Source organism: Artemia sp. Qi Xiang Cuo, chromosome 3 (assembly GCF_049724085.1).
Source record: "Artemia sp. Qi Xiang Cuo chromosome 3, ASM4972408v1, whole genome shotgun sequence".
In the NCBI taxonomy this organism is placed as follows: Eukaryota; Metazoa; Arthropoda; class Branchiopoda; order Anostraca; family Artemiidae; genus Artemia; species Artemia sp. Qi Xiang Cuo.
Genome location: NC_142796.1, coordinates 25,332,035 through 25,349,240, shown reverse-complemented (window position 1 = coordinate 25,349,240; position 17,206 = coordinate 25,332,035). Strand labels below are relative to the sequence as shown.

The window sequence follows — 17,206 nt, the reverse complement described above, 5'->3', positions numbered from 1 at the left end:
CTTTTTTGAACGAATCCCATCTTCAAATTCTGTTTCATATTGTACCACAGTAACGCCAATATTTAAATGGGCATTAGCCCTTTCAAACATGTCAATAGATCTTAGCGTTACTGGGTATTTCCCCTCTAAGCAAGAAAAATCTACAACTGGGAAATCGGACCCGTCCTTCCCATGTATAGCCCAAATGTCTAAATTCTTCTTGGTAGCGTCCCGAGCTAGAGGCTCGAATGCTGATATGAGGAAAGCATATCGGAAACACTTATGACCTGTTTCAAAACGGATCCGCTGGACACCTTTACATCCTTCTAGATCTGGATTATAATTTAAAACTACTGCCCTTTCCCCACCTGCCCCCCTCTTAAAATAAAATCTTTCTTAAATTTACAAATATTTACACTTAAATTTTCAACAAAAAGAACTAGAGATCCACTCCCATTTTCATTAAAGTTCTCAAGATGCGTTATAATTTGATCGACCCAATCCGATGAAAGCACCCTCAAAATTGTCCAAATTTGAATAAACCAAAGGCATCTCGGAATTTATAAAATGATAGTACACCTCACTTTTCACATAATTCAAATAGAAAACCTTTAGAACAATAGAGACATTAAGCGACTCTAGACCCCCCCACCACTGACTCTGGTTCTCAAGTAGAACACAACTTTTGTCTACATTGGCAAGCACAATCTTTATAGGGTCATAGACAAAATTCACCGCCCTAAGTGAATCAAAGGGGTCCCCAAACATTGCTGTGAAAACAACTATATTATTTAAAATTCTGTTGGATAGCTGAAAGTCTGGGAATGGCGTACCCCCCTCCCCCTCTTGGATAGTGCCCCCTCCCCCCCGCTTTTAAATAAAATCTGGTAATAGCAACACATAAGGTTTTTAAAGTGGAGTCGAGATAGGAACGGAGTTTTGATGGGTCCCTGGTTAATCCAGCGGAAACAAGGATAGAAACTTCCAATTGGTTGGTATTTTCCCTTGGAAGTACCCCAGGTAAAAATTTCTACTATATAAAATAGTTAAAAAAATCATCTAAAAACTCGTCAATATTAAAAGGTACTTCAATGCTATCGTCCCATAGTGAATTGTCTTGAGGACTCCACGTGTGCGCTGCTAGAACTGGTTCTTCCTCTTCTTCACTGGACGGAGAGTAGGGGACCAATGCAATCTATAAATGAAAAAATAGCTTATTTTCAAAGTGTTCAAATCAGCCCTACTGTTTTTAAAATTTGGATTATTATTGCTTAATAGCATTTGGTTAATTCAACTGAAAGAAAATCCAACTTAATATAGATAAATACGATCTAAATGCCACTTTACATGAAGGCGACAATTTGGTCGTTTATTTTCAAAGTGTTAAAAAAATTTTTTTTTTTCGTCGCTTTCCGCATCCAGCGCCTCGCCTACATCGCTTGCACCACGAGCGCATCTCTGACCCATGGCGCTTCCCCCACCACGTTCTCGACTCGGGGTGCATACCTGTGGGACGACCCTGATCCATGGCGCCTCCCCGGGTACGTCTCTAACAACTCCCCACAGCCGTACCCGGTCCCCCCCCTGGCCCCCGGCACTTTACCAAATGTCCACCCAAAGATGAAATATTCGCTTAGACTGCATAAGTCCAAGTATCTCTCTAATTCCGTTCTACAGGTTTGGTGAACTCTTCATTAGCTCACAATTATTGTAAGCCGCCGCGCGAGTGTTCCAATTTCCAGGATTGAACTTCAAAATGTCGGAAACCGTTAAGCTTGATTCTCCCCTCGCTAAAATCAATGCAATGGTTTGTAAAGGCTATTTTCATGTGCAAATTAGAACGTCAATATGTGACAATAGATAAAAGGAATAATCTCCTCTTAAAACTGACATGTGAAGAATAGCATTTTCACGGAGTTTCAAAGGTACCCTAAAAATATTTGCTTATGAGATAGCGGCGAAGAGATATGGGGAATGCATTGAAAATAGTAAAGATTAGAAAAAATAGCATTTTGAGTTTCAAAGGCAGTGATTATTAATTGAAATTAGCTAAAAATATTCATTATGAGAAAGCGAAGATGTCTACAATGGAAAATTGGAAAGATTAGAAAAAGAGCGGTTTCTTTGACATGCAAAAAATTACATTATATTTAGATATCTCCGAGGGAGGGGGGCAGAGAAATTTAAAACAATGGGTGTGGGATTATAGAGAAAATAACATTTTTTTTTTAATATCTCTGAGACAAACTTTTACAGTGTTGAAAAATAGTGAAAAAGAAAAGACTAAAAAACATTGGAAGAAATAGATAGGTAGGAGAAAATGCTTACATTTGCATATCCCGGCTGCACTTGGGTGCCCGAAGGACCAGGTAGTGCATGCTGGAGGGCCGACGTCGCTGACCTCGCATATGTTCGTGTGCAGCTTTGAAGGCCCAGGCAATGTATGATGGAATGCGTGGACGGGCCGGCGGCGTTACATTCTTGTACAGAATGATTGCCCACTCTGTTTTGGGTTGTCGAGCCAGCGTACTGTAATAATGGATGGTCTTGTCTCGTCCTCTCTGGCTTTCTTAGCGGGCAGCGGCGTCATACATTCTTCATAATTTGCCTTAAAAAGAAGAGAAAAAAGTTAGTATCAAAATAATTTGCCCCTTTTTTACAGAAAGAAAGTTAGTACCCTCATCCATGTAATTTTGTCTAGAAAGACATTTATCACTAAGAAAGCACAACGTAAAAAAATTTCGTGAAATATACTAATTGCATCCTTTTTTGAATCTGAGAAAGAAGAATTATGGCTCACTGAGTCGTTCAAAATTCAGTCTATAAAAGTCAACCTAATTTCTTATTTTTAGGCGTTTCTGTTCTTTTCTGGTTTTAATCTGCATTGAGCATGCCTTGTTTGATGCATTTAAAGTATTAACGGTATTTTTTATCTTTCCATATCCTTTTTCGATAGCTGGTATTTATCACACCCCCAGAAAAAACAGCCCACGAAAAATAACCCCCACGGAAAATATCCCTGAGAAAAGACCTGGAAAAATACCCCTGCCTCCCCCCGAAAGATATGGTAAAAATGCTATTCAATTTACGCATAATAAAGCAATGTATCTTTTTCTTAAACCCACTCCCCTTACTTTTCACGCGAATAAACAGTTTGTTTTCACCTTAAAATGGAGGTTTTATACTTGAGGCATTTTCAAACCCTCCCCAACCCCCCCCCCCACCTTTCACCAATGTCCTAAAAATATTGTTTGGCATTAATTTTGGAAATAACTCATTTCCATGCTTCCATACCACAAAGAATTACGCAAAGCCTGTAACCACACAATGTTAATTAACAATAATCTCTCTTTTCACGCGAATATGTTTTTAATTCGATGAGAAAAGCTATTTTTCTCAGAGAAACCTTTTGGTTAAGCCGCTATCCAAATTCTTATATATTTATCAAAGCCGGATGTACTTTAAAGGGGTGTCAGTAATTATCAGCTATTTAAATCGTTGCGAGAAATCTGTAAGTCAAGCCATAGCGGTGAAAACAGTATATTAAGGGATTGACAGAAAGCTGACAGTTGCTTTTAGATAAGATAAGGATTTTATCAAAATCAGAATTAAATTCGTAAACAGAGAGGGAAGGAAGGATGGGGTTTACGTAACGAAAAAAGAGCGTATTTTATGCCTTTTATCGAGTATGAACATCATATAGTGGCGTTTGTATAGGGGGGGGTTTAACCCCAAAAATTAGATGGTGAAAACGGAAAAAAATTTTATTTTTAAAAAAAAAAAATAAAAAATAAAATAAAATGCTAATTGTGGCTGCCAAGGCTTCAAGTTCATCAATAATTTCATGTGTTCTATCCATTGTGTTCTGGAACTTTCTGATAATTTAATCACATTGCATGCCCGTTATATACGAAATCTTAAGGGCGAATTGTTATGTAACGGGGAAATCATATGTAAGCAGGCCTCTGATTGGCTGAGAAGAAGGATGTATCCGACTCGCTGATTGGCTGTGAAGGATGCATGTACTTCCGGTTTCCTATTCCAGGACACCTTGACATTCATCCCTAGCATACACTTGTCCAAAACAACAATAATAAATAAATCCCTGAGGCCTAAAGATCAATGAAACCATAATGTTTCTTAATTCCCCCCTCGTGAATCAATAATTTCCCCTAGCGATTATGTAAATCAAGTTTACAGGCTAGGTTCACCTAAAGATCAAAGAAACCATAATGTTTCTTAATTCCCCCCTCGTGAATCAATAATTTCCCCTAGCGATTATGTAAATCAAGTTCTCAGGTTAGGTTATCCAAACAATCGCATAGCATTCGCGTCGAGCCTGTCCATTCTCACTGACAAATAACAGACATGAATCATGCATAAAACAGAAAAGAAAAACATCAAATAAATCGAATAATACACATAACCATCCATAAAAACATACATCAATGTGAAAAATTCATGTTTATCAATTTGTCAATGACAAAAACCGTAAATCAACAATAATATTATTCTTACAACCATGAAAAACATTAAATAAATCGATCAACACACATAACCACCAATTAAAACATACATAAATGTGAGAAAATTTCTGTTTTTTCAAGTGATAAAAATCCTGTTTTTTCATTCTCAGTGATAAAACCATAAACCACGTGGTTCGTACGGGACTCTATGCCCATATTTGGTGCCCCGTCAGTATTAAAAATGCTGACATGACCACGTGGTCATGTTCGGAGTACTAGGGTCACTTCTACTATGAGTAGGGCTCAAAATCCCTATGCCTTCCCAAGGCCAGAACAAAAATAGCGACGAAGACCGCACTGCCTTTCCATCACAAACAACAAAAGTACGAAGAACAACAGGGAAATCTTTTTGTAAGACAGTGGAGCTAATTTGAATGAATATTTCGGCCCTATGTCCAAGGGCCGTCCTCAGCAAGACAAAAATATATATAAGAAAAAGACTCACAACAACATGGGATCAATAAAACCAAAAAACCAAAAAGTGGAAATTTTTTTTTCAAAACAGTCCAAGCATCATTACTTCAGCGAAGAGTCCTGGTTGAACTTCGCTGAAGTAATGATGCTTGGACTGTTTTGAAAAAAAAAATTTCCACTTTTTGGTTTTTTGGTTTTTATTGATCCCATGTTGTTGTGAGTCTTTTTCTTATATATATTTTTGTCTTGCTGAGGACGGCCCTTGGACATAGGGCCGAAATATTCATTCAAATTAGCTCCACTGTCTTACAAAAAGATTTCCCTGTTGTTCTTCGTACTTTTGTTGTTTGGGCCAGAAAAAAATTTGTACTTTACTGAAAAAATACAAATGAATGTACATTGTCAGTTTAATATACATATACTGATATTTAGTAATCAAAATATTAATATTATTTGATTTATTAAAGATATAAAAGTAAAAACATTTATATTTTTTCAGTTAAGTGCTAATTATGTTCTGGACTTGGGAAGGCATAGGGATTTTGAGCCCTACTCAAGTTAATTTCTCCTCATTTTGAGTTTGTCTCGGTTATTTATTGTAATTTCTGTTGGTTTTGGGTTTTATTTATTTATCGATGCTGATTTGTGGTAGTTTCACGCTTGATATATTATTTTTTTTTTTGCTTATTTTGGTTTAATAGAGTTCTTTACTTTTCTTTGAAAAACTTATTTTGTGGAAATTTTTTTTAAATTAATTCCAGAAATAAATTGCAGCTAGTACCGTGAATTCACCTGCAAATATAAATAATAACAAAAAGACTCGTCGCAGCAAACGCCACCTCCATCTGAGGCCAACACAGCGCTAGACCGTGTAACCTTTCTAAGCTATGTTTATCTCGAAGGTCACCACTCCTCAAGGAAGAAGGTCTTGGTAACGAGACAGATTTGAATTGCTATCCTGAATATTTTCAGGTGCAGTTTCATCCATTTTACTGTAACCTGGGATATCTATAACAGTAAAATAAAATAAATTAAGGCCAACTATGCTAACAAAACACGCTCAATCGATGTGCCTGAGTTGATAAATTTTATAATTCTTGGTTGTGTATATGGAGATCCCTAGAAGTAACAGTGATGGGAAACGCAAAGTTGATCCTTGAAGTAAAAGACTTCAGGAATTGAAGTTATTTGTAATGGAAGGCCTAGTACGGATAAAATTAGGAGTTACTTCAATTGTCTATAGTGAGTGGAACCTAGCAGTAGGAGTGCCGACTTTTAAGAAAGGGGATAGGAAACTACATGAAAATTATAGACGTATACATTTAGGTAACACATTAGGAAAGCTAATGGCGAAGGTATTAGATAACAGACTTAGAAATTGGCCCCAGAAAACTGAGAGGCTAGCCGCAGAGCAGTTAGGATTCAGGTAGGGACATAGTACGATTGATCAAATTTTCACATTAAAGTGTTTAGTTGATAAGTTTATAAATAAGAAGGGAGGTAAATTGTATGTAGCCTTTTTTGTATTTAAAAGGGGCATTTGATAATGTAAAGAGGGAACTGTTAATGAAGGATTGTATAAATATTGACCTGCCATACCCACTTGTACGGATTTTAATAAGTATTTATGAAGCTACAAAGTTTTTTATTAGGGTGGCAGGAAAATTTTCAGATGCACTTGATGTAGTTATGGTTTTTAGAAAAGGTGGTAAGATTACAAATAGGGATAGAGTAAAATGGGAGGGAATAGATTTAGAAAGTAGGGATGAGTTTACGTATTTAGGATGTAAATATTCGTAAAATGGTAAGTTTGGAAAGCAACTGAAGTTAAGTCTTGCTAGAGGAAAGTCCTGCACCCATGCTGTGACTGCTAGCCCACTGCCGAACATACAGAACCTGAAGATGCATAAGCAGATATTCCAGGTAAAGATTGCATCGGCTATACATTATGGATCTGAAGTATGGGCATACATAACTGGTAAGAGGATGGAGGAGATTCAGCTTCAGTATTTTAGAACAGTTTTAGGTCTACGTTTTTCAACGAATAGTTTAGTATTGAGAGGAGATCTAGGTTTATTTTCTTTAAAACGTGCTAGGCTAGTAGGGATGATAAGACTATGGGAGAAAATCCTGAGTATACCCAGAGTAAGAATAACAAAAGGAGCATAATTAGAAGCTCTGAGGATCCCAAAGTGTAATACGTGGCCATCTCAAATAAAGAAGATATTGGATGATTGTGGATTTTCAGAGCTATGCAATTCTGGGCTAGGGATTGGATTTAAGGAAGGAGAAGGTGCAAGTAGGGTCAGAGAGAGGTTAAGGAACCATGAGATCCAGGTGTGGCTTGCGCGAGTGATCGAGACCCGATCACTGGAGTTATATGCAAAGGCTAAGGAGCAGCGAGGAGAAAGATTTGTATTTTACGGCGGGTCTTCAAAAGAGGCAGCTAAAGTTTATTATTTGTGTTAGGTCAGATGGATTACCACTAGGTGAGAGAAGGAAGTATCTGGGAGGGGTTAGGCAAGCTTCTGGTCCTTATTTCTGTCGCATGTACGGGAAAGAGGAAGATTTGGTTCATTTTCCGGGGAAGTGTAGTTAATTAATAGATTTAAGAAAACAATTGTTTGGGGTTGAGGTTTGGGAGAGAGATGAGATAATACATTTATTAGCAAGGAAAGATATGAGAGGTACAAAGAGACTTGGAAGGTTCCTGAGGATGGTTATAGAACATAGATAACGGTTTTTTGAAGATTAGGGATGAGGGTGATAGTTCACTAGCCTAGATTATATTTTTGTGCCAATTTAAGTTTGTATGAAAGTTTCTTTGTTTTTTGTGACCACGGCCCTTTGGGCTTTTGTGTCAATAAATTCTGTTCTATTCTATACTAATCCTAGCCTTATTATCCTTGTATTGGCAAGTACTTACTTTGATCTTAATGGACAAACTTTTAGGGTTAAAATTTGCCAACATTGTTACAAATTATTTCAAAAAAATTTACAACAATCAGTTTTAGAAATTAGAAGGGTCAAAGTTTTAGGTGAAGATTAATTACGATAAATTTTACAACTTGAAAGAGCAAAAGTGAAGAAATTAGTCGAGATTGAGCGACATATATTTAGGGTAGATTTGACTAGAAATAGAACTATTGAAATTGACTCAGAGCTAATGATTTGACTCAGAGCTAATGATTCAGAGCTCAGATACTAATGATTTGACTCTGACAAAACCGTAGCTTAACTAATCGATATGATCGAGAAATGATTACTCTTGTCCTGAATATTGTCTAAAACAATAGACTCAAATTTACGCTGCCTGGCTAACGTGAAGTGTTGAAGCAAAATATGGTTGGCTTCACCGACAAGTTAGAATTGAAAGTGGTCTTGGAGGGTAAAGGGCCTTATTTTTACCCCTAATAATCCAGACATATTTCACACAGGTTACAACATGTTTGAATTTCTGTGAAAAACCTAGCAGTAAGATTATCAGAGGTATTGGAGAGGCCCTGGGCCCGCTTTGTTCCTTCACTAATGTAAATTAAACCTGCCTGATTCCGCCTCCAACAAAGTGTAATATGCAGAGCTTTATCCAGGATGTTTTCGTGGGGGGAGTGGATTACTAAGGACTTTTTTTTTGGGGGGGGGGGGGGTACGAAAAACTTTAAAAAACGTATAAAAAATTTGTTTATATTCACTTTTATTACGTTTTTACGAGTCGGACAAACATTTCAGGGGGAGGGGAGGAGGTTCAAACCCCCTATCCCAATGGGTACGGTCTTGGTAGCATGCCTACTTTTCAGCCTAAAAACTTTCACGGAGAGAGGGAGCCGGATGTTACATATGGCGCCACTGTTTGCTTCCAACCTTACCGAATTTATAACTTTTGTATGATTCAAGGTCCAAGATTAGGTCCTAAAACTTAGTTAAAGTACAACTAGTTTAACTAAGAAGTCTGTATACACTATGAAACCAAGAAATCTAGCAAACATGCTAATGTAAGAGACCATTTATTTCGCATATCGAGAGCTTCAGTCTTTGAGAAGAAATTATGGACCTGTTACTTCCAGGGTATTATGGAATCTACAAAAACCCATGTAATGAAAGAATTGAGATCACTTTCGGACGGAGCGTTAACCCTGAGGAGAAAAAAATATGCACTGATTGAAATTTATAATTAGTGCTCAAGTGCAATTTTTTTATAAAGTTTTTTAATTGTATTAAGTCTCTTTGGCTGTCTATCTATCTACTAAGTTGGCCTTTATTTGACTATTTACTCTGCACAATCATACCTTTATTACAGTCCTCAGTAGTCCTCACAGTAGTCCTCAGCTAGTCCTCAGTAGATCTCCTTTTTAAAAACTAAATCTTCAAATATTGGCAAGACTATTTTATGAGGAACAAGCCTTCAAGTAGTCCATAAAATAAAACTAAGAAAAATAATTATTTCAATATAAAAGATCTTCTCTAGGAATGCAAAGAAGTGATTATTCTATCATAACAGTAATAAAAACAATAATTTTATTTTTAATAAATATACAAAAATATTAGCCCCCATGAATCGAACTCGTTAAGGCTACGCACAAGAGTGAGTAGCCTTAACAAGTTTTTTTTTGTAAAAAAAAAAAAACAACGAAAAAAAGATAACGAGAAATAATTAGAAGAGAATGAAAATACCATCAAAGAAAATAAGAGTGGCACAGCCTTGCACAAAACAATAATTAACAACCAATGAATCAGTCTTTTAAATTTATAAATGTATAAATTGAACTCGTTAAGGCTACGCACAAGAGTGAGTAGCCTTAACAAGTTTTTTTTTGTAAAAAAAAAAACAACAACGAAAAAAAGATAACGAGAAATGATTAGAAGAGAATGAAAATACCATCAGAGAAAATAAGAGTGGCACAGCCTTGCACAAAACAATAATTAACAACCAATGAATCAGTCTTTTAAATTTATAAATGTTCTCTCATAGCCTTAACCTATGTAAAGTCTTAATCTAGCTTCAAAATTAAAACTCACTTGGAAGCGATTCTGAAGTGTGTCCAACTGTTGCTTGGTAACCTTCGTCTGTCTCCTCGTCATATCAGTTGCTTGCTTCGCATTGAATGGATATGCAACGCATCGAGAGACAAACACGTACAACTGGATTCGCCTTTTCCTCTCCTCTTCTTCTCGTTCTTGCCTCTCCTATATAATAACATTATCATTATATAATATATAATATTATTAAATAATAATATAATATAATTTGTGTTGGAGAACCTAAGGCCCATATACAAAAGTCGTGATTAAATACATCTAACTATAATAACACTGAAATCGAAACTAAATACTATGTACTTCTAATTGGGACGTTTGCGCCACACCTCTACTGCCTTCAACACAAAATTTCCCACCATAACAATCGTTTGATGTAAGAATGCCAAGAAGTAGCTCATCAAAATTTTCTCCCAGCCAATTGATCCTAATTTTTGATAGTTCAGCGGTACCTCGGGAGAAAATTACCCAATCCATCTCCCTTTGCATCGCAGGACGGGCAATGTTTCTTTTCTTCAGTAGTTCCTCTAAATATCGAAGTTGCTTACCTCACTAGCAGACAATTTGCTTTCAAGAGATCCAAATCCTTTATAAATTTAACCTAAATATTAAACTTAAAATAAAATTTCATTCCTTATCTAGAATTGACTTGCCTGTATATAAATGAACTCGTGGATAAACCTAGTTCACACTACCATTTCTGGATTTCTTGCTCTTCTAGTCTTAATCAAATCGTTCTCAACAGACCTGTTATATAAAAAGATTTAGATTTAGTTGAAACACACAAAAAGCCAAGACGTTTTCTTCCTTTTGATTTAAGAAGTTGTCTATTTTTCGGATACACAGATAAAAACAATATCAAACATCTTTGATTTCACCAGTTCATATAGTGAAAGAGATCAAAGAACAAATCGTTGCTAGAAGGTTAACTGTTGCGCCCAATGGTTCAATTAATTTAAACTAGCAATACAAAAAAAAAAAAATAAAAAAAATAAATAAATTGACCCATGAGATTCATCAGCAACTTGCTTTCATCCTGTGGCATGATTAATAAGTAGCTTTTTATGTTCTGATTTACATGAGAAAACGTCCCAAAACCACTAATACCATCCGGAAGGCTATTCCACGTGGCGAACAATAAAACAGGTAAAGAAGAGGTTGCAAATGCTGGATATTGAGTTATAGAAACTGGTGCGTCAATTGGGGGAGTCGTGGGGCTTTGTCCTCCCCCTAGATTTTTCCCTCATCCCCTTAGATTTGAAAAAATTGCTTTTTGGTATTATCATTAAAACAACTATGTTACTCCCCCTTTATTAAAAATAAAATATATATTTTGCACTCCCCTACATTTTTTTTTGCATTTGCACCCATGTATAGAAGGAGTAAGGAAGTTGATATTACATTTTGCCCTTCCCCCCATTTTTGTGAACTAACACCCTTTTATGGAAGGATGAAGGAAGTTAATATAATCAATAAAAGACACACAAAACACAAACACAGTATATCAGTCACGGTAATAATTACATGCCGATACTGCGTTTTATGCGTTTTTATGACTTTTTATGCATGCCAAGATTGTCATGTATATTTTATAGCTGGCATACGCACACGGTTTCATGTTGGTTTATATAGTGAAGTCATACCTTTTTATTGAACTAGCTACATCATACTGGTCACATACGATGGAAAAACAAGTCTGGTTTCTCCTGAAACATCGTTCAAAAATACCTAATGTTTACAGAAGGGCCGCAACCAGGATTTTTTTCTTCGGGGGGGATTTCAAGCAAAGATTTTTTCGTGGGAGGGGGGACACAAAAACACATAAGAAATTTTTTTACATCCATTTTTTTATGTTTTTATAAGTCAGACAAACATTTCAGGGGGGAAAGGTCAAACCCCCTACCCCCCTGGATACAGCCTTGGTTTAAAGTATCTTAAACCAACAAAGAAGTGTCGTTCGAGGAGAAACCAAAACTTCAGACCAAAACGCGCATTTAAACCGAAAATTTCTCGCTTATAAATTTTAATGTCACTTTAAACGCCAAGTAAAGATGCTATATTTTTCTTGGCCTATAATTTCCTTTAAGTACCCATGGGTTAGTAAAAAAGCGAATAATTTATTGCTGGTTGTCCTCTCAAATTACCTTACATCTGATCAACTTTTTTCCTGAAAAACTCTGATGTTTCAAGAAGCAGTTTCCCGAGGACTAAGTGTTCAAGGATTTACATGTATCAACCTTCTAATATGCATTTACACGACATTTTTTTTCCAATTTTTATGTGATTTTCGGGTCAAAACAATATGTTTATCTTTGACTTTGTTCGTTCATGGGGACACTCCCTGAAAACAAGAACTAGTAAAAAAAGAAGACAAAATCAAACAATTTGGCTCTCGAACACTTACTTTATTTTTTTATTTAGCTTTTCTTGTTTTAGAGCATAAGGGCATATAGGCAAATATAGACTGTTGAGTCTCCAACGCAACAGTTATTTATATAATATAATGCTTGTTGGAAAGCCCAAAAAACTAAAATATGCAGTTGCAGTTACTATAAATGATGATTCTTTGGAACCAACACCTGAACTATCAAACGTGATGAGATGTGAAATTCGACAACCTGGACCATCAATTGCGGCAACACCAATACGAACAGCTAAAGCAGAGGCCATTGCTAGATTGACCGAAGTGATCAAATCCAAAAACGTGTCAAAAAAGAAAATGAAGAGCAAAGACACGGGGGGTTAAAAGATATGCCAAAACGACAATTAGAGCGTATTAAAAATAAAAATGCAGAAGTAACCAGGTTTTAAAGAAAACATGTTCTGATATTTTGCACCAGAGCTACCTCCTTCACTCACAGGCTAAATTTTTTAGTAAATCCATGGATGCACAAATACCCACAAGCCAACAGTTTAATCGACACATCCGAAATGACATCATTTTTCCAAAAATTAGTTTTCACGACATTCACATAATAACAAATCTAATTTCTTTCAGATTTCCGGAATGAACAAACTCTACACATAAATTCCAAAGTGATTATACAAACACTACAAAAACAACGTTTTTGCTAGCTAATATCTCGCAAAGAAAATTTGAATGGGTCTTTTATATTTTAACTCTTAGTAAACAGTTAACACCAACTGTAAAAAACTCATTATATTGTAATTACGCCTTTATCCTGAAAGGCTTTTCCATAGTTTTATACTTTCTTTATTTCCGGATATATTACATGACAGTTCCCTATAAAGCGAATAAAAGCCATAAAGTGAATTTGCTACTAATAGAAACTCAACTTTCTATCTTATTATGCAACTTGAAAGGAAAACTTAATTTATATCAATTTCCTTATTGATTATTCTCCAAAACAGCTTTCCTTTATTGCAGCCCTATATATTCATTGATTAGCGAAATAAGTCACGTTTCTAAGGCTCTCTATTTGTATACTCGTCTCATTCACTGTAAATGCATTGTGAAGCTCATGTTGAATAAGCGCCAAGGATTTCTCAAACCACACTGCCTTTCAAACAGTTCGTGGTAACGAACTGTAAGTAATGAGCGACCCGGCTCAATGGTAATCGAAACTCTAAAAAACGGAATTTTGATACCAATAGATACATCAAAAGAATCAGATTTTAATTCTGATTTCAAATATATAAGTTTCATCAAGTTTAATCTTACGTATCAAAAGTTACGCGCTTGAGAAAATTTGGCTAATTTTCGAAAAACGGGGGAAAGACCCCCTAAAAGTTATAGAACTTTAATGAAAATCACACCATCATATTCAGCGTATCATAGAACCCTACTGTAGAGGTTTCAAGCTCCTATCTACAAAAAAGTTGAATTTTCCATTTTTTGCCAGAAGAAAGATCACGGATGCGTGTTTATTTGTTTTTTTTCCCAGGGTGATCGTGTCGACCCAGTGGTCCTAGAATATCGTGGGAAGACTCATTGGAACGGAAATTAAAAGTTCTAGTGCTATTTTTAAGTGAAAAAAAATGGAGGGCAACTAGGCCCCCTCCCATGCTCATTTTTCCCCAAAGTCACCGAATCAAAATTTTGAGATAGTCATTTTGTTCAGCATGGTCGAAAATATTATAACTATGTCTTTTAGGATGACTTAATCCCTTGAAGCCCCCCGGGGGAGGGCTGAAAGTTATGAACTTTACCCAATGTTAACATATAGTATTGGTTATTGGGACCCGGCTCAATGGTAACCGAAACTCTAGAGCACGGTACTTTGATACAAATAGATACATCAAAAGAATCGGACTTTAATGCTGATTTCAAATATATAAGTTTCATCAAGTTTAATCTTACTCATCAAAATTTACGCGCCTGAGAAAATTTGGCTGATTTTCGAAAAAAGGGGGAAAGACCCCCTAAAAATTATAGAACCTTAATGAAAATCACACCATCATATTCCGCGTATCAGAGAACCCTACTGTGGAGGTTTCAAGCTCCTATCTACGAAAATGTGGAATTTTGCATTTTTTGCCAGATCACGATCACGGGTGCGTGTTTATTTGTTTTGTTTTTTTTTGTTTTTTACCCAGGGGTGATCGTATCGACCCAGTGGTCCTAGAAAATCGTGGGACGGCTCATTGAAATAGTACCCTTTTCAAGTGACCCAAAAAATGGAGGGCAACTAAGCCCCCTCCCACGCTCATTTTTTTCCCAAAGTCACCTGATCAAAATTTTGAGATAGCCATTTTGTTCAACATGTTTGAAAATATTATAAGTATGTCTTTTAGGATGACTTAATCCCCCGAAGTTCCCGGGAGGAGGGCTGGAAGTTATGAACTTTACCCAATGTTAACATATAGTATTGGTTATTGGAAAGTACACAGTACAGACGTTTTCCGGGGAGATTTTTCCTGGTAGTGGGGGGTGGGTCGGGGGTTATGTGGGAGGATCTTTCCATGAAGGAATTTCCATGGGGAAAGGGACATTGCTATGACGGGGACGCCGGACTTCCCAGCATTATTTAAAAAAAGATCAGAAATTAAATATAAAAAAAACAAGTTTTTCAACTGCAACAGCAGCAACATCAAAACTTTAAACGAACAGAAAATATTAAATATATGATTGGATTCACCCCCTAGTCAATACCTCACTCTTTAAGCCAGAGATTTTTTAGTACTTTCATAAGAGCTATTTATTCTAATTAACGGCCTTTGTGATTAAGCGGTCATTTTTAAAGAATTGGAACAAAATTCGAAGTTTTGCTTAAAGAGCAAGGTATTGACAAGGGGCAAACCCCCTAATATACGTATTAAAAATATATGAATATAGAAGTTCGTTACGTAAGTTAATTTGTAAGTTACGTATATTTATTACCAATAAAAACGTTCGTAAATAAAATGAAACAAGTTTCGAGAAAGCCATTTAACCAAATAAAAGTAAATTAATATGAAAATTTTCTTTTAATTATTCATGTACTGTGAGCCAAGATCGAAACCTGCATTTATTCAAAAACGTTCAAAAATTAAATAAAAAATACAAGTTTTTTTAACTGAAAGCAAGGAGCGACATTAAAACTTAAAACGAACAGAAATTATTCCGTATATGAAAGGGGCTGTCCCCTCCTCAACGCTTTGCTCTTTACGCTAAAGTTTGACTTTCTCACAACTCTATTTTTTTTTTATACAATAAAACACTTTAGCGTAAAGAGCGAGGCGTTGAGGAGGGGACAGCTCATATAAGGAATAATTTCTGTTCGTTTTAAGTTTTAATGTCGCTCCTTACTTTCAGTTAAAATAACTTGTTTTTTTTATTTAATCCGTTTAGAGACAAACCAAAAGATAAAAAACTGGTAAGACAAGTTACAGTAAAAACAGTGTAACTACAATACAAACGACGATTATAGGCGTTTACCTCCCTGGAAAATACCCCTCCCGAAAACCTCTCTATTGGAAAATTCTTCCCCGCGGGAAAATGATTCTGAAAAATGTTCTCACCACTGAAAATTCTCTCAAGCCACCCCCTCCTTCCTGCAGAAACTCCCCCGCTAAAAATGTTCATATGTTTCCCAATAACAAATACTATCTGTAAAAATGGACAAATTACAAAGCTTAAAAAGACATTTAAACTTCTACAGTGGGGTACTCTGATTGTTTTATAGTTAGGGAGGGAGGGTGGGACCCCAAAGGGTGCATTTTAATGCCAAATCATCCCAGCTTTCACTGATCCATCAGATAAATACAGAATTGGTTCTAAGGAAGGGACGAAGGGAGGGTGTAGGTAGAAATGCATGTATAGTCCCCAGGGCCATAACCAGTATTTTTGTTGTTGCGGGGGGATATTTTTTCCGGGTGAGGGGGGTGTACAAACGAAACTCTTAAAAACGTATCAAAAATGTGAAATTGATTTCTGGGAATATTTCTGATATGTTTTTTCCAGGGGGGGGGGGTATTCGTCGTGGTTTTTTCCGGGAGATATTTTCCAGGGATATGTTCCGCGGGGGCATTTTCCGCGAGGGGTTATTTTCCGCGTGGGGTATTTTCTGGGGGATATTTTCCACGGGAAAGGGTCCAAAGAGGTATTTTCCGGGGGGTTTTGTGGGGTGGGGGGGGGGGGGTTGTAAACACCTACCACCAGAAAAGACATAGCGAATAATTAAAAAAAAGACCACAAGTTTGAAAAAATTGAACAAACTGCCTTTCCGTTTAGAGACAAACAAAAAGATGAAAAACGGTCAAATAAGTTTAAAATACAGTTTAACTACAATACAAAAGACACGCCGAAAATTTAAATACAGACCACATGCTGAGAATATTTCTTCCCATCCCCCCCCCACCCAAAAAAAAGAACAGAAAAATGGAATGGATTATATAAAAAGAGTGAAGCTACAATGCAAAATAGATATTTAATATTTGAATTCAGATTTTTAAACACATTTTTCATAGTAAAAAAGAAAAAACGGAGAAAAGTTACATTTCATGTTTCAAACACTATCAAACGAGGGATTTACAACTCAAATCCCAATATCAGTATTTTGGTGGTCTTGTGAAAAGACTCGGAGAAATAATAGAACTAAAGTACTATTTATAAGGATTCGGAGATAAAAAGGGACGCGAGAGATTTCAAAATAAGCCCTGTTGCCAAAACTAACATTAAAAAATAAATAGAATTTCTTACAATGACTGACCAAATTAAATCTGCAATAAAAAATGCCAATTAAAGAGAACAACAAGTCGGCTCATGTGAAAATTCATTCAATTAAAAAAAAAAAACAAAAAAAACGATTCAT

The 17,206-nt window shown here is 36.1% G+C and overlaps 1 protein-coding gene across 1 annotated transcript in view; it reads right to left on the bottom strand.

The window, feature by feature from the left end:
- LOC148953915 (uncharacterized) overlaps positions 1-17,206 on the bottom strand; it is a 49,125-nt gene that overhangs the window by 18,342 nt on the left and 13,577 nt on the right. Inside the window, exons 3-5 of the mRNA XM_089086017.1 lie at positions 9,936-10,103; positions 2,482-2,587; positions 639-749 (exon numbers count right to left, since the gene is read on the bottom strand). Of these exons, the coding sequence (XP_088942143.1) occupies positions 639-749; positions 2,482-2,587; positions 9,936-10,103 (385 nt within the window). The remainder of the gene's footprint in view (positions 1-638; positions 750-2,481; positions 2,588-9,935; positions 10,104-17,206) is intronic.